We start from the raw sequence: 24,491 nt of genomic DNA on the forward strand, positions 1-24,491 counted from the left end.
GTCGGGCCAGGCCTTGGATGGTGGCGACGTCAGGCATAATCGGGGATTTCCCCCAAAGCCCAGTCACCGCCACGTTGGGCATTCCGGCCCGTGCATAATCGGTCATATTGAAGCAAAAGGCAAACTGTCTCTAACTGTAGTAATAAGCTAGCTTGAAGAGACAGAGGCAAAAACAGTTTAAGGACTTTAATAATAAAACTGAACCACATGTTGAGCAAATGACTCAGAATAGAAGGAGCAAGAGCAAAAACAAGGTGATTTACAATTCATGTGTAAAACAAGGGCACTTTAAAAATATCAAATACAGCTCTCTCCCCTGGACTACACAGATATAACTGCTAGAGTGAGCAACTCAAAATGTCTGGACATTGGGGTAGTGGAGGATGCCTCTCTTTGTCTTAACCTGGGAGTTGCCCTCTGACCCCTCTTCTCTGTGTGTTCTTTGTTACCCATTTTTTTTACATGGGTTTTCCTGGAATCACATATTTCTACAAATCTCTCTTGTATAAACAATGTTCTCATACTTCAATATACATGATGCCAGAACAGCTGGTTGCTTGTGATAGGGAAAGTACTCTTTAGATTAGGTTTCTTTCTCTCTCTACTTTCAACTGCAACCTGAAATGTCAACTGAATCTACGTGTATAAATGTAACTTCTACTTTACAATATACTTCTTGGGAGATTAATTTACTCTACTTAATATCACTATGGATGAGCAAACTCTCTTACATTAACTAAATACCCCAATAATGACTTCATCATAACATATTCCTTTCACAAAACATGCTGTAATTTATCATCGTCTATATTGAAAGATGCTTTCTAATAAGAAAGCATTTCCTAAAGGAACTTCTAAAATTCTGTTTTATTATTGCATACAGAACAAATGAGAACATGGAATTAAGGAAGATATTTGTAAAAGATAAGTCATAAAATATATATGTATAATTCACTAGCTTTGTCATAAATTGATAGCCAAGTGGTATAACCTTTATGGTAGTCATGTGATAAAGTTACTTTTATTTGTTTTATTTTGCTGACCTTTTTAAAAGACAGGAGTTAGACCCATTACCTTAATTCCCTTCTGAAACTGGTTGTTCAGGAGAACAAGCTGTTGATCATAGACACAATGTCTTGTGAGTGCTCTGAGGAATGAAGATTGTAATCCAGCATCTCCTAGCAAGTATCATATCAGAAGGTGGTGAATTTTACCACACTATTCATGCACAGGATCAAATCAGCGTGTCAAAACAGGCAATAGAAGTGGTTTCACTCACTATCTAACCCTACATAAAACACATTGTGTGAACAGACTTTCGATAACACAGAACAGCTACACAATAGGGCCTTCCCAGGTGAATTGTTTTTCCACATTAAGAACACATTCCTACAATCACTCATATTGGACAAATTCCATTGAACATAGTGGGATAGTATTTGCAGCCACAGATTTGTGTGTGTGTGTGTGTGTGTGTGTGTGTGTGTGCATACAGATATTTGTTTGGCACATCATTTCTCCCTTGCTGGGATATCAGTACTTTAGCCCATTAATTTTAAAGTCTTCCAGAACATGAATCCAACTGCCACTGATATTATCATAGAGTATAAGTGAAATGTCACATGTTCCAGATACTGTCTAGGATATTTGTGGTGATGAACTCTACTATGGCCATTTGTCCTTCCTCCCTTTTGTAAAAAAATTATGTATTTATAATTACACTAGTATTCCATCCTTCCCTGGCAGCTCAGTATGAATCACAATGAATCTAAAATATAAATTAAAAATACCACATAAGTTAAACATATAAATGAACAATACAATTTAAAACCACTTAAAAGCGGCCTTCTCTTTCCAGAATAAAAAGTTTGCTGAAGGGCGGCTGATCAATTCTTGGTTTACTTGATTGGGTAGATTTTAGGCAGGGAGGCCAACATTTTCTTGATGTTATTCCCAGGCCTCAGCTGTAGGCCTGGCAGAACAATACTGTCTTGCAGGCCGAGCTGAACTGTTTAAGGTCTCAGATCTCATTAGGCAGAGCATTCCAACCAGGCTGGGGCCAGGGCCAGAAAGGCCCTGGCCCTGGTTGAGGCAAATTTTACCTCCTTGGGCCTGGGGATCCTGAGCATGTTTTGATCACTTGATTTCAATACTCTTTGGGGGGGGGGGGTGCAGTGCAGTTTTTCTGAAGAGGCTTCAGCACAGGAATGACTTTTACATGTAAAGACTGGCACCCCAATGAAGCTAGCTTCCACTCTTCCAAAACATTTCCCAGCTATTTTGTTAACCTTTTGATTATATTGAGTTTCTTTTCAAGTCTTTGAAAAGTGAGTGATTGGCAGGTGCAACATTTAGGACCATTCTGTACATCTAAAAAAAAATAGTGTCACACCAGCGAAATTGTTTGACGCTATAAAAAATCTCCCCCCCCGCCATTACTCACATTCTTGTTCTCCTGCTTTCTTCTGCCGCTTTTTTGTGTTTCCTGGCACTCTGCATGGCTGCCTGAAATGGCGGAGGAGAGGGACACGCTATACACGTGTCTCTCTCTCTCTGCTGTCAATCATGGCAGCCACCCAATCACCTTTTTCCTTGTTTTGAAGGGACCACGATTTGTTTTGTTTTTTAATGAAACTTCTCTGTTATTTTAATGCTACCCCCCCAGCCTTGAAGCATACGAAAAGTAATTTTTTAAAGTTTTTTTTTTGGGGGGGGGGGTTGAGAGGCATGCTTTGTTCATTAACTGGTGGGGGATTTTTTTTCCTCTGCCTGTATGAACGCTACAAGTATTTTATTGCAGTTTGCTAAAAAAAAAAAAAAAAAAGAAGCCCCATTCCTGGAAGAAGGTAGAAGGAGGTGGGGGCAAGGACAGACACTGAATATGGCATCTGCAAAAGGTAAGTATCTCCCTATACTTTCTGGGTGCGGAATGGCTCTTACTTTTAATTCTCAGTGATTGCAATAGGAAAACCAGATTTACATACATGTGTTAATCCTTTCAATCCAATTGAGGTTTAGGAGGGCTTAACAGGAATAGGCATGAACTTAAAAAACAGTTCTGTTTGGGGTGGCCCCTAAATTAAACCCCAAATTAAGCCAAAAGGCTCCACATCAAACTGGACAGTTTTGTTCCCTATTTTTCCTAGCTATAGCAAGCCATAGCAAACCATTTTGGTTCCCCAAACTTCAAGGAGGGGCAAACCAATGGGTTTAATGACTTACAGCTTACTTAAAGGCAGGGAGAAGCAAAACTGACTGGGGAAATGGCTCACAGCCATTTCAACATAACAGCGGGACAGGTGTGCCCATCAGATTTAGACTGAAATGGCTGGCAGCCATTTAAACCTAACAGGTCAGCTGTGGACTTCATTAGGCTGTTAGGTTTAAATGGCCCAAACAGCCAAACCAAATTGGACAAAGTTTGTGCTGAATTTTGGCTCCTGGGCCTATTCATGCCCATCCCTAGTGCTTAACACTGGCTATTTGTGCCATGAAATAGTAATGTAATTAATTACAGTAGCATGAATTATAAAGTTGCAAATTAGGAGGTTGTATTGGAAAGTTTTTTTTTTCTCCAATAGCTGAAATATTAATTGTAAGTACCAAATTGACACACTGGGCCAGTAAATTCATGGTAGGTGAAATTTGCAGATGTTCCATCAAGTGTTAATACAACTGTGGATATTTTAAAGAACCTTCAGCTAAACAGAAATATCTGAAAGGTTTCTGAGTTTTTCAACACATTATCTGATCTAAAAATATTTGGATCTATTGCAATAATTTTTTAAAAATGCTAAATATATTTATTGTTGAATCCTATCAGCATCCAATCACTTTGAAATTGGATTTCATTGTGTCCTATTCATATGGCCAAGTGCCCATTAAGGAGTTTAGGAACTGATTAAAACTTGATGGATAAGATGTAAGAGTTGAAATAAATAAATTTTTAAAACCCGCCAATATAAATGTGTGGGCGTTCCACTATAGTAAGGGTAAGAGGCAAGTTATGTGAGAAACATATTAGCCATTGGCAGTGGTTTTCTGGGGAGGCCTTGGAAATGGTGCTGGTAGTTTTTAACAGAATTCAGTACTGATTCCCCCCAAACCCATGAAACAGATTACAGCTGCCCTCTCCTGGCACTATTGTCTTGCCTGGCTCGAAGCATAATTCTCTTGATCCAAACTATGAATTTTGACACTTTTGTATAAACCCCATACTTTCCTGTTCTTGCACACCCTTCACCCCAGCTAACTATACCAGTCACAAAGTAAGTGTTTCTGTATGCAGTCACGTGAGGGCCTCCGCTGTCACCCTGACATGCATCTTTTGCAACTGTATCATAACCAGCACAGAACATGTTTTCAGTGACTGCAAAATTGCTTGAGAGCTTGCAGGTATTCCTGTCAATATAGGGGAGGTTCACAACTTTAAGCTTGGTGGACTGCCGACCTTTTTCGTGGATGCGCCCAAAACCACTAACCATGCCTACCTCTTGAGCCATGAGGATCTGATTTGCAAAGTCTTGCGTGGGAAGGCATGCAGCAGTAATATTTTCGGAGAACTGGATCGGTCTCTTCAACTTAATGAGGGCTATATCGTAGTCATAAGTTTTCAATACAAATCTGTGATGAATAAATATTTTTTCTACAGCGAAAAGAGTTCCCGTTCTTTCTCTTGAGGCTACGTCCACTTCCCCTGTGTGAATGCAATAGAGTTATGATGTGCTAATATGTTGATCATGAAGAGTATGCATGAAAGAGAGAGAGAGAGAGAGAGGGAGAGAGAGAACAAGCCCAAAGACATGGCATTTCTCTTATATGGCATATTCATGCCCAGCAGCAATGTAAATTAAAATTATTATTCTGAAAGAATGTTCAGCGAACACGCTAGCAATAAAATGCACATATGGACTTTAAAAGGCCTACATGAATGCACTCAACATACAATAGCTATATAGTTACAGAGGGCCTAGATCCTAAGAAACAAAGTGAGTTTTCCAGTATTATGAGCCTTCCTCCATAATCTAGAGTGGTCTAGAGGGGGAAGGAGCTTTTCTGCATGCCATAAATTTAGCATCATACTTACCCTCTGAAGATACTATATTCTGGCTGCTCCGCATGATGTTGCCAACCTCCCCTGTCTGGTCAGCAAACTGCTCGCTATTTCCACCATTTTAAAGTGCGAGTTAGTGAATCCTAAAAAGTGGATTCACCAACCTAAAAAGCGCTATCCCCCAGCGGACAACCAACAGACCAGCAGCAAAAGAAATATATAGAGGTGAAGAAGTGCTACCTCCACCTTCAATGTCCTGCCCTTGCATCCGCCTCACTCTCCCTTCTTCCGGAGATGGGAATATCTTTTAGAATTATTTTCCAAAGTTGTAACGCAAAGCATGCCTCTCTAAATCCCCCCCCCCAAAATCAGGAATGAGATTAATGTTTAAAAGTATCAAAAGAGTTGTGATTCCATTAGGGGTGGCGTTCAAAAAGCACTATGCATCTATGATTATATGCATAGTCGTTTAAACGGAGAAGTATGAATTTTAAAAAAATTAGCAGGCTTCACGAGACCTTTAAAATATGGAGAAAGGGGATTGGTTGCCTGGCGGATGATTGACAGGAGGAAGAGAGTTGCACATAATGCTATTTTTACCTATGTGCAGAAATGCCCTGACTGAGAGCATTCATGGGATGCTGAGGTTTCTATGGAGAATCCTATCTTATGGAATTTTTTCAAGTAAGGGCAATCAGAGACCATCTGCAGATTTTATAAAGCCAATATAAAAGTTCTTCTGTTTTCCAAAGAGTCTTTCCATATCCTGTTTTATAAGTCTTCTGATTACTAGCAGACTATATTTACAGACTGATTTTTATATTTTATATCATGTATGGTTTTATATATTGTTTTTGGCACTATCTAGGAAGATCAGCTAAAATGTACATAAACTACACTTGAAGAAAGTTTGAGTCCAGTGGCACATGAAAGCTTATACCTAGAATTAAACTGTCAGTCTTAAAGGAGCCACTGGAGTCAATCATTCTTTTGCTCAGTGCAACATGGCTAATCACCTGAATCTAAAATATTCTTATTATTAAACCCTGGCCTTGGTTTTAAATGTTGACCACATTTTAAAAGTCATATTACGTCTAACAACTGCTTCATCAGGCATCAGGAACAAATGCTCCCCACTTGAACTGGGGGGGGCGCTGCCAGCAGCAGCTGCACAGTGCCATGCCGAGGGGGAGCCCCAGCCATGGCAGCCACTGGAGAGCACCAAAGGTTAACTGGCGACAGAGTGGCAGGGCAGCCCCTAGGCAGCAGCCGAGGTGGAGGATGAGGAGGAGCCTCGGCCCGGTACCAACTGATCTATGGACTGAGGCCGGTGCCTGGACTGAGGTTTGGGGACCACTGAGTTATAAGCACATTGTTAGGTTAGGTGCCCAAACATTGAAACAAAATTTCTTTTAAATGAGGATGGGACTGTAAGATTGTATATTAATTCTAGAATTAAAAAAAAAAAACTTTAGGAAGAAAAGAGAGCAAATATTATGTCCGATCATTCCCCATATCATTTGTTTAATCAATGTATCTAACTGCAAGCTGGTTGGCAATCCCTTGTGAGGATAGCAAAAGCCGCACAACAGGGACAGAAATATAAGCAGAAATACCAGGTTTACAAGCTGAGGACCTGCAAGGAGTCATGGAGAAGGAGATTTGGAAATTCTACTACATTCCTCAATTAACCAGTTAACAAAACAGAAAAGAATTTCCTGCCTGATGAGGACTTGATATCTTCCAGGAGCTCAGAATATTCAGAACGTTTTGACAGTCAAACTAAAACATGAGGTGTAGGGAAATGATGCTGCTGAATCCTTTGTTCTTGTCTTGTTTGCCATTTTGAATTGAGTCAAGGTGAGATATAAATATTTTAACTAGGTAAATAGAGGGGGAGATTTTGAGACGTTTAGTAGAATTCCAAATTGTTCTCCCCCCACCCACCCCCATGTAGACTCGGTTAGGGCATCCAGCTTATAGACATGCTTACATAAATGTCTTTGAAAAGTCTTTCCTTAAAAAGAAGACAAATGATTATGAGGACCTACCTAAAATAACTCTAATTGATTTTGTTTGGTTTATACAATGAGCTGCAGTAAGCACAAAAAACTCATTCAAAACCGTTCCTCCACAAAATCCGTCATCTTCTTCATTTATTAAAAGTGCCTAGAAAGAGAAGGGGGGAAAAACCTTGTCAGAAAAACAAGATTTGAAGACAAAACACTTTTATCATAGCTATTATTATTATTATTATTATTATTATTATTATTATTATTATTATTATTAGAATCATAGAGTTGGAAGGGACCTCATGGGCCATCTAGTCCAACCCCCTGCACTATGCAGGACACTCACATCCCAATCGCTTCTCTACTGTAACCTGTCACCCCTTTGTCTTCACAGAATCAGCCTCTCCGTCAGATGGCTATCTGGTCAGAGGTAGGATATCTTCCTAGGGGACATTGGTGTTTTTATATTGGTATTAATTGCAGTTTTAATTAATTGTATGTCTGTTTTACATTTTCTTTTTTATCCAATTGCGTTTTGATTGTCATTAGGCACCTTGGATCTTGAAATGTTCAAGAGAAAAGGGGAGCAAGCGAATAAGTAGATTCCTCAAAAGGTAGATGCTTTCTTAATGTGACCGTTTTTACACATGGAAAAAACAAAATGATTGATGTAAAGATATAAACATTAATACTTAAAACAATGCTTCAATTAAAAAGTTAATCAGCTGGTACGCAAGTTACATAGCACATTCATTTACCTGCCATGGACATTCACCCGGCGCACAGTCATGGCCACCAACTATTCTCATATTTAAACCATCAAGCTCAGTTTTTGACTTAGAGTTGTTGAGCAATACTTCGCCCTTGAAGTGTAGGGAAGGGTGCTGAGTGGTGAAATTTTGATCACTGGTGAAATTCTGGACACTTAATGAATCATCATAGGTCAGCTCTGTTTCTTCATTGTCATGTCCAGTATCTCCCATGTCTCCAAATGAACTTGCTTCCCTCTTTTTCTTTGGTGCTTTCTTGTTCACTATATTTTGACCACAGGGAAAACTTCCTACAAAAACATCACCAGGATTTTAAAGTGTATTGACACAATCAAGCAAATATGTACCCAAGGAAGAAATGAGCAAGTCTTTTCAATTATACCTAGCAATTCCTCTTGCGTGGTCTGTCTTGAAAACTCAGAGGATTTCAAATTCATTTCTAGAAAAGGTAGTAATTGAGGAGTAACATTTTCTGAAAAATTAGCAGAGAAGCCCATTTTAAAAGCAGGCGGGGAAACAGCACTTTCCCCCCCTGCAGCTGTTGGGGCATCAGGAGGCCTCTGAGAACCATAGGCAGCATGGGCGGAGACATTTCCCCACCCTCATCTGGTGGCCAGGAGGCCAAGGATAGGAGCATTACCCTTATGGAGGGGCCAGGCAGGATTCCCCATTGGCCATTGATGGCAAGGATGCCGGGGAGAGCAGTGAGGAGGCCGTGGAGTGTGCTCGGAAAATGGTGGTGCTTTTGTGGAGAGGGTGTATGATGGTCCTCAGTGGTAATCAAAGATGCTGGGAGAGCAGTGGGGAACCTGCAGAGGGCACAAGTGGCTATGCCCGCCATTCCCTGTTGGCAAGGATGCCGGGGACAGCAGCAAGGCAGCTGCGGAATGGGTGGTCAGACTTCTGTAGTGGTCTCTGGCAGTGGGGAGGCTGCGCAGCAATGGACTGGCCCTCAGTGAGGGAGGACCCTCCCACTGTGGGCCAATCAGAGACATGAGGGAGAGCATGCCAGGTCTTTGATTGGACCTTAGTGGGAGGATCTTCCCCACTGAGAGCCAATCAGAGACCTGGCATGTCATTAGGAAGCACAAAAAGCTTTTTATATGGAGTGATACTTTTCAATATTTTGAGAAATAACAAATGTTAGAATACAAATAAATAGAGCACAAATGCAGTACATAAAGTCAGTGGAAGGAAGTATGGGAGTGAATGACCAGATCTGTCTCAGGTAAAATTTGTTGCTCTCATTTGGAATGGGAACCAAATTTACACAGCAATAGTTGTCTGAACTCAGCATCAGTAAAGAAACTCCTTCCCCCATATCAAAGTAGGGCTTCAGTTAAGCCAATAGAGCCACAATAGTAATAGACACAATGAATTACAAGCACTCTTTTCAGTCATCTTTAAACAGCTACTCTCCACAGTTACAGATACAGTTTCATTTGCTTTTCTTCTCATCCCTCTAACTGCCAATTGCCCTCCTAACTGCTGTTTTTCAGCTCTCTCCCACCCTCTAACATTCCATCAGTTCTCATTGGTTGCTCTTAAAGAGAGGGGAAGTTCAACCTGTTCATCATAACCCCTTATTATCAGGGTTAGACAAAGTCATTAGACAAAAACTTCATGAATAATCTTAATTTATCAGGGTTAGACAAAGTCATTAATGCCACACTAATAATACAGTACAGCAGTGGTCCCCAACCTGCGGGCTGCGGCCCGGCGCCGGGCCGCAGCTCCCTCTCCCCGCCCCCCCCCGCAGTAAAAAACTTCCCAGGCCGCAAGCTTGCGGCCCGGGAAGCTACTTACTGCGGGAGGGCGGGGAGAGGGAATCATGGCCGGGCTGCGCCCCGCACGGCCCGATCAGCGGGCGCGGGCGGGCGCGGCCCGATCCGCGGGCGCGGCTCGCGGGCGCGGCCCGATCCGCGGGCGTGGCTTCCGGGCGCGGCCCGATCCGTGGGCGCGGCTCGCGGGCGCGGCCGGGCGCGGCTCGATGCGCGGGCGCTCGATGCGCGGGCGCGGCCCGCGGGCGCGGCCAGAAGCGTGGGCGTGGCCCGCGCGGGCGCGGTCCCCGCGGGCACGGCCCGATGCCCTGCCGGTCCCCAGCCTAATAAAGGTTGGGGACCACTGCAGTACAGTTTGGTTTAAAGTGATAAAACTTTATAAATAATCTTAAATCATTACATGACTATACCTGTAGCAACACAGGATGTTCCATCTTCGCCCAGAATATATCCATCAGCACAAGAGCATACAACAGTGTTTTCCACAAGGGTGCAGAAGTGGTCACAGTCTCCATTGTTGAGTTTGCAATACTTTTGGATGACTGCATCAAAGATAAGTAAATACAAACACTGAAAGGAAATATATTTATTTTCTGCAGACAAAGGTAAAGACCATAAACTAACAGACAGAGAGGGATCTGGGACATTTGCCTGTAGCCAATGGAAACTGTGCCAGCCATGCCCTCCCACAAAGACCCAGATGAAAATCCCACCTCTGGATGATCTGAAGTTGGGCCTGTAATACTGACTGAACCTTTGACATATTCATCCTGTTGCTGCAGCACAAAACACCCTGGGAATTTAGGACTGCAGCAGGAAAGGGATATGAGAAAGTTGTGCTGCACCTTTCTACTCTTCTGCTTTAGAAATACTCTTCTGTATCCAAGCCATCATTTTTCATTCTAATTTACCTCAGAACTGAGTTGTGAGGATAAAATGAATGATGCTATGCATGCTACCCCAAGCCTATGGGGGCGGGGGAAGGTGCAGCTAAAATGCCTTGGGCAAATAATAAATGAAGAGAAAGAGACTGATACCCCTAGAAGTAATTTTATTTATTTATTTATTTAATTGGATTTTTAGACTGCCCTCCCAGAAAGCTGGCACCAGGTAATGCTTTCACTGTCCAAGCATACTTCTTTGTGTGCCCTGAACTGTTTTAGGTTTACCTAGGTGGATGGAAGAAATTTGGGGAGACTAAGAGCTAGAGGGAACTTTTTCTGCTCAAGGTACCTTTGCAGATCCATTTCCTGATTTTCAGGTTAATCTCCTGAAGAAATGATGTTGAAAACAATGCCTAAAGGCCTGTATCCAACATATCCCCTAAGAAAATGTTAAGCCTTTTTCCAACCTAAGAAGCACTTCAGCAAGTGCAGGGTCATGTAATTAAGAGGAAAGCCTATTGGACTAGAGGAATTTCCTGTTGGCAAACTTACCTGATTCACAGTTGACGCCATGGTAACCATTTAAACACATGCAAGTGTATTTACCAATTCCATCTTGGCATGTTCCACCATAATGACAAGGGTTAGATTCGCACTGGTCCCCATCTAGAGTTGGGGGCAGGGAAAGAATCAAAGAGACTACAATATGTCTCCTACATAGACAAATATGATGCATGCTGTTTTCTAGCTTAAGTTCAGTACCCACTGGTACAAACATTTCCTGACAGAATCCCATTTGCTGATCATAGATATGGCATAGTATTCATATACTAAGTTCCCAATATGCTGCTGAACTCTTAAAAAAAAAAAGCACAGTTAACTATAATTCCATGTTACGGCAACATTCAGAACTCCCAAATCTTCTAGATCAGGTCACAGAATGAATGTGAATAGATATCACAATGTCAAACTCTTTTTGATACCATTGTTAAGCCCCAAGCCCATTACATGGAATTATTCCATCAAACTTGACCCAACATGCTTTTAAGCTATGGACTTTAGTTGTTAAAGAATATAATAACTGCATGCCATTTGTACTCATTGAGGGTTTTGCTTATACATCTATGATAAAATAGATGACTTTATGTTACTGGCCCAACAGCTTGCAGCTGTGGATACATGCACCTTTACAAATGCAGATCACAATCCTTTCTTACCTGGGCCTCCTTTCCTTTGTTTCCTTCAAAATGCCAACATTTAATTTAGTCTCCTTGGGAACAAGGAGAGGACTGACTGTTATTTGTTTAAACAGTATGAACTTTAATGGCACCATTTTAAAATAAGTCAATTCCTGGCAAAAGATAATGGCTGTGACTGGCGGCACAGAGGGCTTTAGAATCATGCTTAACAAAACAATAACATGCACGTGGAACAAAGGGAAGGTTCGAGAGGTTGGTTACTTGATATTATTTTGTGACCCACCTCCTTGGAGAGGTGGCATAAATAAATAATGGTTTCTTTTGGTTTTAAATGGAAAATGCCATGGGGATGAAATGGCTTTAAATGACAGCCAAGCAGAGACACTGAGAACGAATCTCCTCTGCTTGCACAAGAACTGTTGTGTACATGGAAGTTCTCCCCCTTCACTAATGTATGGCCACGAAGGGGATGCACACCATTTAGTTCTTCATCTATACAGAGTTTTGACAAGATCTGTATCTAGAGAGATCCAGCCAACTTATTTGCTAAAGCTCAACAAATCCTCCTTATTGCAGTGCTTCCCACATGACTGTGTCCATACAAGTCTCATGATCCCTTGCATAGGCTTTCTGGGTTCTCAAACGAGACCCGTTCACCTTTTTTCTCCTTCAGAGCAGATGGCTGGATCTAAGCCAGTTTGAGGTACCACTAGGACAGGATGAGAATGTAGTTCCTTGATTGCCAGTGTAACCATCACTACCCTGTTGCTACTAGAAGCTGAACATCTGAGAGAGCATGATTTCGCATTAAATTTTAAACATGATGAATCAGCAAATGTAATTTTATCAAGTATATGTTCTCTATATCTTCAACAAAATTTTTAGTACCTAAAAACTTTAAAATATCTCTTACCAAAATATTTATTCCAGAATTCCTCCTAATGAGAAAAACATAGCATGTTAATAAACTTAGTTAACTAGAATATCAAACTGTCCATCACATAGATTATAAAAAAATACTGATTCAGAGATTCAGATTGACTTACTACAACCCTTTAAGTACCACTGGGTTCATCACACTTTAGAAATCCTTCCAACTTTTGTTTCTTTTTACCAAATAGTTTCCCTTGTCATAACTTTACTACCCACTCTCCTCAATGCACAATATTTTAGGGATACTGCCCTAATAATACTCCACTGCTGGTGGTGGAGGAAGGCACCGTCAAGTTGCAGCCAACTTATGGTGAGTGCATACATTTTTGAGAGCAACTACTTGATCAGAGGTAGTTTGACGCTGCTTTCCTCTGAATACTAACCCTGGTCTTCCTTGGTGGTCTCCCATCCATGTACTAACCAGAACTGCCCCTGCTATGCTCCTGAGATGTGCTAAGATCTGGGGTAGACAGCCTTATAGAATATACGCAATGGCTGTTCTATGACAAGATCTGCACAGCTCTACCACTTCCCACCATGGAATTCTCTCTAACACAGCATCTTGTAGCCCTTCCAGGCCATCTGTGTATAGGATTAGGGCTGCCACTTCCAGGGAGAGGAGGAGCCCAAGGAAGTTGGGGTTTGGGAAGTATGGGGTATAATGGGGTATAATGCCATAGAGTCCACCTTCCAAAGTTGCCATTTTCTCCTGATGAACTGATCTCTCTGAATTGGAGAGTATAGTTGTAATATCAGGCAATCTCCAGCCACTACCTGGAGGTTGGTAACCCTATATAGAATCCACTGAGCAATAACTGCATTGCAGGACATCAGAAGGGAAGTCAGGATCATACCCAAACAAAGAGAGCTGGGGTGCTCTGTAGTGAGGAATTAGCTGAGTGTTAAGAGTCATGAAAAAAAAATCAATTGAGCTTCATTTTGCTCTTTCAAACATACATATAATCAGGAAGCTGGTGCCCTTGCTTTCCTTGCCAAGTGTACTATCAGCAGATGCTTTCAAAAGGCAAGAGGAAATAAGAGGAGGAGGAGAAGGGAGCTCACTTGTGACCCAACGGGCAGGGTTCCATAGCTCACTTCTCTAGAGTTTTTCCATTGCCGAGAACGATCCCAGAAGTGGCTGGCCAAACAGGACATTGGCAAAAACCTGCAATGTATTATTCATCTACAAATATTTTCAGTTTAATGCAACCTTGCTGACCCTTTAAAAAAATAATTACTTCTTATATTTTGAATAAGGTAAAGGTATCCCCTGTGCAAGCACTGAGTCATGTCTGACCCCTGGGGTGACGCCCTCCAGCATTTTCATGGCAGACTCAATACGGGGTGGTTTGCCAGTGCCTTCCCCAGTCATTACCATTTACCCCCCAGAAAGCTGAGTACTCATTTTACTGACCTCGGAAGGATGGAAGGCTGAGTCGACCTTGAGCTGGCTGCTGGGATTGAACTCCCAGCCTCATGGGCAGACAGCTTCAGAATGCATTTCTGCTGCCTTACCACCCTGCGCCACAAGAGGCTCTTTATCTTGTACATGAGCACTTATCTGGCAATTATAGGGGTGATAGGGCCAGCACACTCATTCCCCTTCTCAAACACTGTTCTTGAAACAGATATATCATTTGTTGCAACTAGTATAAAGCAGAAATCAACTAGAAACCCAAAATCAACCCAGGAACCCATTTGTCCTTACTGTTAGTGCTTGATCTTCAAAGGCCTCTCTGGCTTCTTCTTTCGAGCACCTCTCCTCATAACACTCTCTTTCAATATTGCCTTTCTTAAACTCCTCAAACGGTGAATTGGCACGCCTGGTTCTGCTCAGAAATTTGTTAGCCGTTTTGTCTTCTAAGAATACTAAGCAAAGAAAGAAAGAAATGTTGTTGCTTCCCAGGCAAACTTCTCTGTCTATTAAAAACATCTAAACAGGGTAAACAGAAAGGTGAGATTAGAATGTGAATCTTTACTTCTTATAATCCCTGTTCCGTTGTCTGAGGAAGTATGCAGGCACACAAAAGTTCACACCTTGAATAAATCTTTGTTGGTCTTAAAGTTGCCACTGGACTCAAATTTTGTTGTGCTTCTTCAGACCAACAACTTGAGCAAAAGGAGAGAACACTTCCATTCATTCACTTTTATGGCAACACAAGTCTTGGTTGCTGTTGTATGGAATAAGGAAATCTGTGTCTTATCTGTGCCAATTTCATTGTTAACAGTTGCAAAACCAGCAAAGGTCATGCATTGCCATGAGTTGGCAATGGCTGGTCTCTTCTTGCTCCAAGGGTGATGAAAAGGCTATTTGTTGGATAGAAAGATGCACACCATCTCACCCAAAGCAGTTCCATTTTCCTTCCCTTGGTCTCACTAACTGCCATTTTCTCTGATGTGCAATCTGAAAGCTACTTTGAGATTTTGCAAGAATTAGTAATAGCTAGAGAATTATAACCTTGTAATATATTAGTTCCTCTGAATTTTCAGGTATCGATTTGCTTGAAGTCTTTAAGTGTTTTTGTTTTGATTTAGTTTAGCACTTTGATTTAGTTTATTACTTACATTCCATATGTTACTCCCTTGAGGTTAAATCACAAGAGGATTAGGAAGTGTCCACCCCCCATATCTTGTGACTGGCCACCTTAGCCACCAAAATACGATTCAGCCACACCATCTTCCCTTCAAAGGAGCCCTGTGGCTGCTCTACCTGATCTCTTTACCATCTCTCTGTTGGGATGTGTTCCTGCCTAAGATGGGCAGCACTAGTTTTCTTGTCATTATTCTCAGGATCACTAGGGGGTCCTTCACCCCTTCCCTTGCCCATATCTCTTACTCTAAAGTTAGTGAGCAGCAGAGATGTCTGGATTGCCTGGGGTGGTGATTGTAAAGAATCCCTAACTCTTCAGGGAAACCCTGCCCAAACCTTTGCTCTGAGAATTTGGGCTGTCCCTTCTCCACAATGGGCTGCCACCACTCAAGATGATATCTCTGAATTCTCTACTCCCCAATATACTTCAAGTGCCTTGAGTTACAGAAAGATGGGTGTGGGTGGGCATCTCCAGTGCACAAATGTAAGAAATGTAAGAAAAAATGTTTTTATTAACGCCCTACAGAAAAGACCAGCACAGATGAGATGAGGATGCCTCATCTTTTAAAAAATGCTATGAAATAAACCTAAACAGCCCATGGAGACACTATTATCTATGTTGTGGAACTTGCATGCAGCCATCTAAGTAATGTTTTTTACAACAGTGTGGTAGGCGAATATGCCATGATACCGTGAGGAAGCAGGAAAACCTCCCCCTTTCTGACAGCATCACACCTAGTGCAAATAGCTCATGTGGAAACAGCATCAGTCATGTACATGCAACCTATATTTACTAGAGTTTGTTGATTACTACAAGCAGTCAGAATGGGAGAAACTGGGTTGTCTTAAATCACTGGTTAATAAATTATGAGTTAGGACCAAAAGTGGGTTGTGAGAGCAGGAGGAAGGAAGAGAAGGATCAGCATGAGATAGAAGAGGATTCAGTTGGGAAAAGTTGGGTTTGCCTCTGTGGAATGACCATAAGCTATAGCTTGTTAAGTATGTGATATATTTACAAATACCAAATATGAAAAGTAGAATACAAACTTGTTCAGTGTTAACTGATGTGAGATTCCTGCATTTTATGTTGGAGAGGAAGAAAGTTCTATGGAATTACTTTGCAAGGATGTCCCAACATATGTTTATATAAACTTCAAAAAGTTTGAGAACTCCAGCTTATGTTGTGTGTTTTTTTAAAGTTAAATGTTTTTATGATTATGTGTCCTTCACCATCCCTGGGACTACCAAGGAAGTGACTGTTTAAATTGCACACAATTTTGCAATGTCTATTTTTTCTTGAAGATATTTAAATTTGCTAACCACTCTTATCTCTCCTCATTTCCTGAGTATTTGTACATTCTTTTACATTAAAAACACAGAAGGGCTGCATGAAAATCATTTCCTGAGTAGGGTAGAAATTACAGCTTGCAATTAAGAGGCTTCTCTTGATTCTGCATCTTTCAACTAGATGCTGGTAGAATCATTATCCATGAATTTTGTTTATAGATGAGTTAATTAATAATTACCTTTCATTTTATTGGTGATTGCTCTGATTCAGAGACATGCAAGGGCAGCAGAAGATTGCATGGTAGATAATGTAATAGCAGCTACTGACACTAGGTTAAGAGAATAAGAACAAAAGAGAAGCCATGTTGGATCAGGACATCAAGTCCAACAATCTGTGTCACACATTAGCCAAAGCCCAGGTATCATCAGGTGGTTCACCAGTGGGCCAGAACTTCTGCCATGGGTCCCCAAACACCAAGGATACAGAGCATTACTGTCCCAGACATAGCGTTCCATCTATACCTTGTGGCTAATAGCTACTCATGGACCTCTGCTCCATATATTTACCCAATTACCCACTTGAAGCTGTCTATACTTGTAGCTGCTACCACTTCTTGTAGCAGAGAATTATGTGTGTTAATTACTCTTTGGGTGAAGAATCAATGCCACTGATTGCCCACCAGCTCTTGTATGTGAGAAAGGAACAAAATCACTTCTTACTCTACCTTCTCTATTTATTTATTTGTTACATGTTTATGTTATCCCCGGCCCTCAGGAGGCATGCCTGGTCTTGACCCTGACCTGGTGGATTCTGCTCCTGGAAGAGCTGAGGACCCTGATGGAGCTATCACAGTTCCACAGGGCCTGCAATACAGATCTTTTCCATCATTTGGTTGAGACCAGGCTAGGAAGAATGGGTCCCTCCTGGTATAGACTTCAATAGACTGGACATCGCCAGAAGACCCCCCCCCCGTGTGCGGGGTGGTGGCTCTTATAGGGTGCAGATGGGTGGGGGGAGGTTTAAAGAGTATGTTTTTTGCCAACAGTATGGTCTTATGGTATTGTATGTATTTTATGTGGGTTTCCTCATTGTGCCTTTTTGCCTGTCTGATCAGTCTTGCATTTTATTTGCCAAAACCAGTACTCCCTTTTGCTTACTCAGTTGGACTAGCCTTCCATCACTTAAAAGAATCCTTCTTACCTTTTACTGTTTCCATTACTTTGTTCATTAACCATGCAAGCCTTTTAAAATAACGATGTACCTTTCCAAACCTGTGGTATACATTTTATCTGAGCTTTTAAGACTGTAGTTTTAAATAGTCTTTAAGCTTCCTGAAGAGATCTGATCTGCCTTATCTTTCCTTTTCTTCTTCACAAGCCCCCTTATTTGAGAGAAGTGACCCTTTCTAAAGTTAAATGTGGTTGTATTTGTCTTTTGGGGCAACTCTATTTACATGAATGCTAAACTTAATAGCATTAGGATCAATGTTCCCAACTGGTACTATCTCACCAGATCTTGAATCTTAGGATCAAGTCCAGGATTGTCTCCCCACTGGTAGATTCTGTAACCATCTGCTCCATGATACAGTCATTGAAAGTAGCTAGAAACCCAAGTTCTTTCCCTTGACTTGAACAAATATAGACGCAATCAATTTGTGGGTAGTTAAAATTACCTAGCACGAAACCATTATTTTAATCAAGCTGCTTTTCATTATTCTTTTGCTGTTTTTAAAATCATCGTCTAACCTTTGATCTGGTGGGTGATAAAATCCCCAGAGTTAAGCTTTCTTTTGAGCACACTATTTCTATGCATAGCATTTCTGTAAATGAATCTATTACTCTTGGTCTTACTAGACTGTATACTCTGACATACAGAACCACTCCACCTCCAACCCTTCCTAATTCCACAAAGTTTCTGGACTGCCTACAATCTCCCCGTTCTCCTCTGACACTAAGCATTCCACCTCCCCATTTTTCCTCAGAAAGTTCTAGCATTTGTATATAAACATCTATAATTTCCCAGATGCATTTGCCTGCAACCTTCTTCCTGGGGCCTCCAGACCTTGACCCGTAGTCAATGCTGTTTGTCATCCTCTCAGTGGCCAGTCCTAATCCATTTCCCTCTAGAACAGTAAGTTACCCCTTCATCTTTTAGAGACAAGCCACATCAAAACAGAGGCATCTAATCTCCTGTTGCCTTTCCCCCAAGATTGAGTTTAAAAACTGCTCTGCTATCTTTTTGATTGCAATCACGACCAGCCTGGTTCTTTCTCAGGACAAGTGGAAGCCATTTCTTTTGTACAGGCCCTGCTTGTTCCAAAAAGTATCCCAGTACCCAATCTGAAGAAGTGTGCGTGCACATGAGAACTCATAAATTGAATAAACTTTGTTGGTCTTAAAGGAGCCACTGGATTCTAAATTTGCGCTGCAACTCAAACCCTTTCTCCCTATACCACTGTCTCATCCATGCCTTGAGACTTCCTAATTGGTGCCTGCCTAGCTGGAACAGGCAGCTCTTCTGAGAAAGCTACCTTGGAGGGCCTTTGGTGGGAAAGGATACTTGTCCCTTTCTAAGGGAACATTCCCCTTCTCATCAGGATGGTGCTGTTTCTTCTTGACCCCCATGCTCCTTGGCAGCAATAAGGCTGCTATTCTCAGAGTGGGACACATCTAACAAGTCCCTGAGAGGTAAGTAAGTGGGCCTAACACCTTGGCCTTGAGTATGAAAACTCATTCTGCTCAGCACACACCCATGATCTCTGCCCAGTTGGAAGGTAGTCATAGATGTTGCAGTCAGCAAAATACAATGGATAGCTGCCCCCATCCCCCCAGCTTTGTTGGCATTCAACCTGCATAACTTAACTGCCTTTTCATTATTTGCGGGGATTTAAAAAAAAAAACTTTTATGTAGATTTGTTTGGGATGTGGAGAAACTGGCTTCCTCACCCCACCACTGAACTCACAGGTCTGCTAAACCAACCTATTTATTCCCTCATTCCAGACTTCAGTACTGGAGAATGGCCCGGATTTCACAGAACTGGGCCTGCTTACAGCAGGGGTAGTCAAACTGCGGCCCTCCAGATGTCCATGGACTACAGTTCCCATGAACCCCTGTCAGTGTTTTCTGGCAGGGGCTCATGGGAATTGTAGTCCATGGACATCTGGAGGGCCACAGTTTGACTACCCCTGTATTGTTGTTATTGTTAGGTGCGAAGTCGTGTCTGACCCATCGCGACCCCATGGACAATGATCCTCCAGGCCTTCCTGTCCTCTACCATTCCCTGGAGTCCATTTAAGCTCATACCAACTTCTTCAGTGACTCCATCCAGCCACCTCATTGTCGTCCCCTTCTTCTTTTGCCTTCGATGGCTCCCAGCATTTGGCTCTTCTCCAGGGAGTCCTTTCTTCTCATGAGGTGGCCAAAGTATTTGAGTTTCATCTTCAGGAACCGGAATAAATCACTTGGGCCCAAAACACCATCCCCCTCTGGAGCCAATTACACTGACTGGGAGCTAACCAATAAAAGCAGAAGAGTGAGCCAGCCTCTGGTGGATTAATAATGGGCCTTGCTGAAAGAGTCAAGTGGGTAGCCACGTTGGTTTGAAGTAACACAACAAAATCAAAAGGTGATTTTGCTGAGAGTTATTCATATTGCCTCTCTTCTCAGGCTGCTTTTTCCTTCCAGTGTTAATTTAATTTCAAATGTTAATTCAGCCTTTCTAGGCTTGGATTAAAAGGGACTCCACATGAATAGCCTCAGCAGTTCCATAGGCATGAAACTACTAGTTTTCTTAGGGGGGGGGCTTTTTTAAAGAATATGATTAGTTTAAAGGTTTTAGTTTAATATTGGGCCTCCTGTTTGTCTTTAAGCCCTAGCTATATTTAAACTCTTGGTTGTAGTTGTTAGTTGTGAAGTCGTGTCTGACCCATCACGACAGCAATGGACAATGATCCTCCAGGCCTTCCTGTCCTCTACCATTCCCCGGAGTCCATTTAAGTTTGCACCTACTGCTTCAGAGACTCCATCCAGCCACCTCATTCTCTGTCGTCCCCTTCTTCTTTTGCCCTCAGTCGCTCCCAGCATTAGGCTCTTCTCCAGGGAGTCCTTCCTTCTCATGAGGTGGCCGAAGTATTTGAGTTTCATCTTCAGGATGTGGCCTTCTAAGAGCAGTCTAGCTGCTCTAGCTGCTGTTTATTTTGTTATTTGCTTTCCTTTCTGTTACAAAAACCTGTCTATTTAGCCTTATCTGTGAACTCAATACTATCCCTAGTCTCTGGTAGTAGTACTTTAATCTGTAAGTGTAGTAAAGTTCCAAAGTGATACTGGAGTTTAAGATATCCCTATGCCTCCAATTTTAAACCTTGCCCTTGGTTTGACCTTTGTTTAACCCTTCCCACACTGCGGAAAAACTAGCCAAGGACCTCTGAACTAAAATTAGCTATACCTGAGTCATCTGAGCAGCTACAACCAAACTAAAATTTGAACACAACCAGAAAATTGGAACACAACTAAAATTAGCTACACCTCAGGAGGTATGAGCAGCTACAACACTGACAAGTTATACAATGTTAGTATCTAAAGTTGTTATTAAGCTATTTTCCCTTCTTACTATTTGAACTCTTTTCACTTAGCCTATCTTGATAGAATTTTATATGAAAACTTAGTTTCCTGCACAAAAAGCCAAACAAGACAACATGGTACATATACCTCATTCAGTCATTGGATGCTGGCTCTTCCTCCCCTTCCTCCCCCATAGAAGAGTTCTAAAATTTAGAAGTCACCTAAAATTTTCATTTCAGGGTGCCAATGAAGCTGTTATGTCCTACTATATCCTAGCTCATTTAGGAACCTAGGCAGTTTGGCAATTCCTTGTGTTACATTTACTACCAGCTTTACTGACCTTGGAAACAAAGTTTTTCGATCACAGAAATATTCCTTTCTTGTTTTCCTTTTCTTCTCCCTGTCAATTTATGATTCTTTGGTTTTGTATCACACTATCTTGAATTTTAAGGTGACCAGATTGTCCCACTTTTGGAGGGACATCTGGGGGCACCTGGGGCACCTGGCAAATTGTACTTATGTTGAAATTAAATATATGTTAGTCCATATAGACCAAAATCTGGTCAGCTTAGTACATCATCATGTTAATTTATCTTCTGCTTAGAATGACTCTGACGAAGAGTGCTTGCACACGAAAGCTCACGCCTTGAATAAATCTTTGTTGGTCTTAAAGGTGCTACTGGACTCTGATCTTATTGTGCTACTTCAGACTAACACGGTTATTTCTGAGAGAAATGTGGTCTCCCTGCAGTTAAACTGCATTGCTGCTAGTCTTTGCTTCCACAGAGTAAATAGTATGGCACACACTTTATTTTAAACAGGAAAGAATCCAAATTTCACACATGACGGGCAGGCGCTAAATGCAGGCATGTTATATATAACAAAACCATGCTATTGAGAAATATTTCTCCTCATACCTGATACTTTCTCCTCCTGACAACAACAGAGAAATGTCTCTTACTCAAAATAAGTTACAACAATTACGTGAAGAATAAAAGAAATCAAAGGATCTTACCATTTATTTCTGCCTCCAGGAGTCTTGACAAAAAACCGAACAGCAGAATGACAAACAGCTGGTTAGCCATAGTGGCAGACTGAGAGAACAAGAGCATGTTTCTCTTCAAGGCCAGCAATGAACAAGGTTCAAAAAGCACACTTCCTGTGACTGCGCTGCAGCTCTTATCATACACAACCCAAAAGCTTGCTAATGGACGATGTATATTTAAAATTGCTGTGCTGACTGCTGAGACATCCCGGACTTTTCCAAGTAAGGTCGTTGAGCCTTTATAGATAAACAGTATGTGTTGGTTTTGTTTCCTACTCTTTGCCCCCAGAAGGTCAAAAGCTGATTGCATTTGTTTACAGGAATAATCCTGCACTCTCTAAGCTCATCACTTAGAAACACTGAACTCCATAAGCTGAGAAAGTCACTCCTAATGAAGTATTTTCTCTCTCCAAAAAGTAAGTTATTCTAATCTTCTAACCTGACAACAAGAGAGAAAACAAATTCCCTTTACTCTCGATTTATTTTGGTTAGCCAGGAGTCATGCACTCCACAGACATGAAAAGAAACAAACAAAAGCCCCATGGGAGCAGATACCATAAAACCATAAAATGACCTATAAGGTATAAAGGGGGCCAAGGTACATAAAAGAGGGGGTAGGACTGAACTGCTTTGGGAGAGCACTAATCCACGAAAACAAGGGGTGATGAGGAGGTATAGAAAAAAAAGCAAGGATTGGAGACAAGTTTAGGTCACATACTTGAGGATACAGATGCTTTGCTGAGCAGTTTATGATGCAAGAGAAACCCTAAAGACCCATAGGATAGTCATTTCAGAATAAGGACTCCATTCTTTAGGCTTGGAATAAAATATGTACACTGTTCTTACCAACTGTTCTTCTGCATCATCAATACATTGCAGGAATCAGTTGTGGCATTTGAGATAAGCTCTTCACTTTTGAGATGCTAACTTTATAGAGGAAGCTTTCTTTAAAAAAACATGATATAACTTGGGATAAGACTGCAGTTTTCGAAATCAAGGTAAGAAAAAAATTAGCATTTGGAGACTGGAACATGGAGGATCAGAGTTCTTCTGACCCTGGACAGAATCTATATGGAGAGTTTTCTGTTTCAGGAGCTTTAGCTGTGTTGTGTACCTTAATGCAAGGGTAGTCAATCTGTGGTCCTCCAGATGTTCATGGACTACAATTCCCATGAGCCACTGCCAGCGTTTGCTGGCAGGGGCTCATGGGAATTGTAGTTCATGAACATCTGGAGGACCACAGGTTGACTACCCCTGCCTTAATGCACTTATTTTTGTTTCCACACAATGCTTTCTTCCATTCCTATACATATAATGGGCAGGTAGTTTTTTCCCTATTGCAGCATCCACTTTTTCAAAAATTGTGGAGGTGGTGGTGGTGTGTGTGTGTGTGTGTGTGTGTGTGAGAGAGAGAGAGGGAGCTTTCCTGGCATGCTGTTGGAGAGATGAACTTTTTCATGTGTCTGGAATGAACGGTGCATCTTGTGTATGAATGAATCACCCCCTCCCTCTGCCTTGGTGACTTTGCAGACATGAACAAAATTAATATATTTTTTTAAATGGTCAGGGCACTGTTACAAGTGGCAAGAATTATTCTCTCTTCCCTTGATTATGCTCTCTCTGCTTCCCCCAGGCATGAGGAGGTGTTTTTGTTGAATCACCCAGCTCTACCTCCTAACGGACGGCCCCCCTCCACCCATACAATCTCTAGTTGTTTGGAAGCAGTGGCTGGATGGCTCAGGCAACGTTGTCTAAAACTCAACCCCTCCAAGAGGTCCTGTGGATGAGTAGAAGAGGGCAGAATCAGGATGCGTGAACTCCCTGCCTGAATGGTGTGCAGTCAACTCCTGCACCGGGTGCCAGGAATTTGGGAGTGACCTTTGATGCCTCCCTTTCCGTGGAGGCTCAGGTCATGAAAGTAGCCCATATGGCATTTTTCCATCTGCACCAGGCATGGCTACTAGCACCCTACCTGTCCTCTGACCACCTGGCCATACTGATCCACGCAACAGTCACTTCCAGATTAGGTAGGTGAGTGCTGTTCATGCTGTTAGACCTCATACCAGTGTTTGACTTAGTCATTCACAAGCTGTTAGCATGCTGCCTCATCAACATAGTGATATGGGGGTAAGGCTTGCAATGGCTGGTTTCCTTCCTCCAAGGTTGAGAATAGTAATTAGCAAGTGGGGAGGTGCAATCGCATTGCTATGACCTCCCTTGTGGGGTTCTCTCTTTTGGTCCTGATGTTATTTAACATCTTTATGCACTCTTTTAATCAGCTGGTCCAGAGGCATGGGCTAGGGTGACACCAATATGCAGATGAGACCCAGTTGTTTCGTAATGAGCTGGCCAGATACACCCCCAGATTCACTGGCT

General features: G+C 41.9%; 1 protein-coding gene across 1 annotated transcript; it reads right to left on the minus strand.

Annotated features, from left to right (window-relative positions):
• Positions 1–171: 171 nt before the first annotated feature.
• On the minus strand, positions 172–22,553 carry LOC143840322 (coagulation factor X-like). Its single transcript, XM_077343707.1, has 8 exons — positions 22,086–22,553; positions 14,341–14,501; positions 12,613–12,637; positions 11,053–11,166; positions 10,027–10,158; positions 7,824–8,125; positions 7,105–7,222; positions 172–4,696 (listed from the first exon to the last, which is right to left on the minus strand). The coding sequence occupies exons 1-8, from the start codon at positions 22,423–22,425 to the stop codon at positions 4,119–4,121; spliced, it is 1,770 nt and encodes a 589-aa protein (XP_077199822.1). The 5' UTR covers positions 22,426–22,553; the 3' UTR covers positions 172–4,118.
• Positions 22,554–24,491: the final 1,938 nt, after the last annotated feature.

This window comes from Paroedura picta, chromosome 6 (genome assembly GCF_049243985.1).
Source record: "Paroedura picta isolate Pp20150507F chromosome 6, Ppicta_v3.0, whole genome shotgun sequence".
Classification (NCBI taxonomy): Eukaryota; Metazoa; Chordata; class Lepidosauria; order Squamata; family Gekkonidae; genus Paroedura; species Paroedura picta.

Bases quoted from the DNA above. Each gene is read 5' to 3' on its own strand.
- LOC143840322 (XM_077343707.1), bottom strand. From the start codon at position 22,425: ATGCAATCAGCTTTTGACCTTCTGGGGGCAAAGAGTAGGAAACAAAAC. The intron at 11,167-12,612 runs GTAAGAGATATT...CCCCAACTCTAG, and splicing joins ATTCTGGAATAAATATTTTG to ATGGGGACCAGTGCGAATCT. The intron at 4,697-7,104 runs GTAGGTCCTCAT...GCATTCACACAG, and splicing joins ATCAATTAGAGTTATTTTAG to GGGAAGTGGACGTAGCCTCA.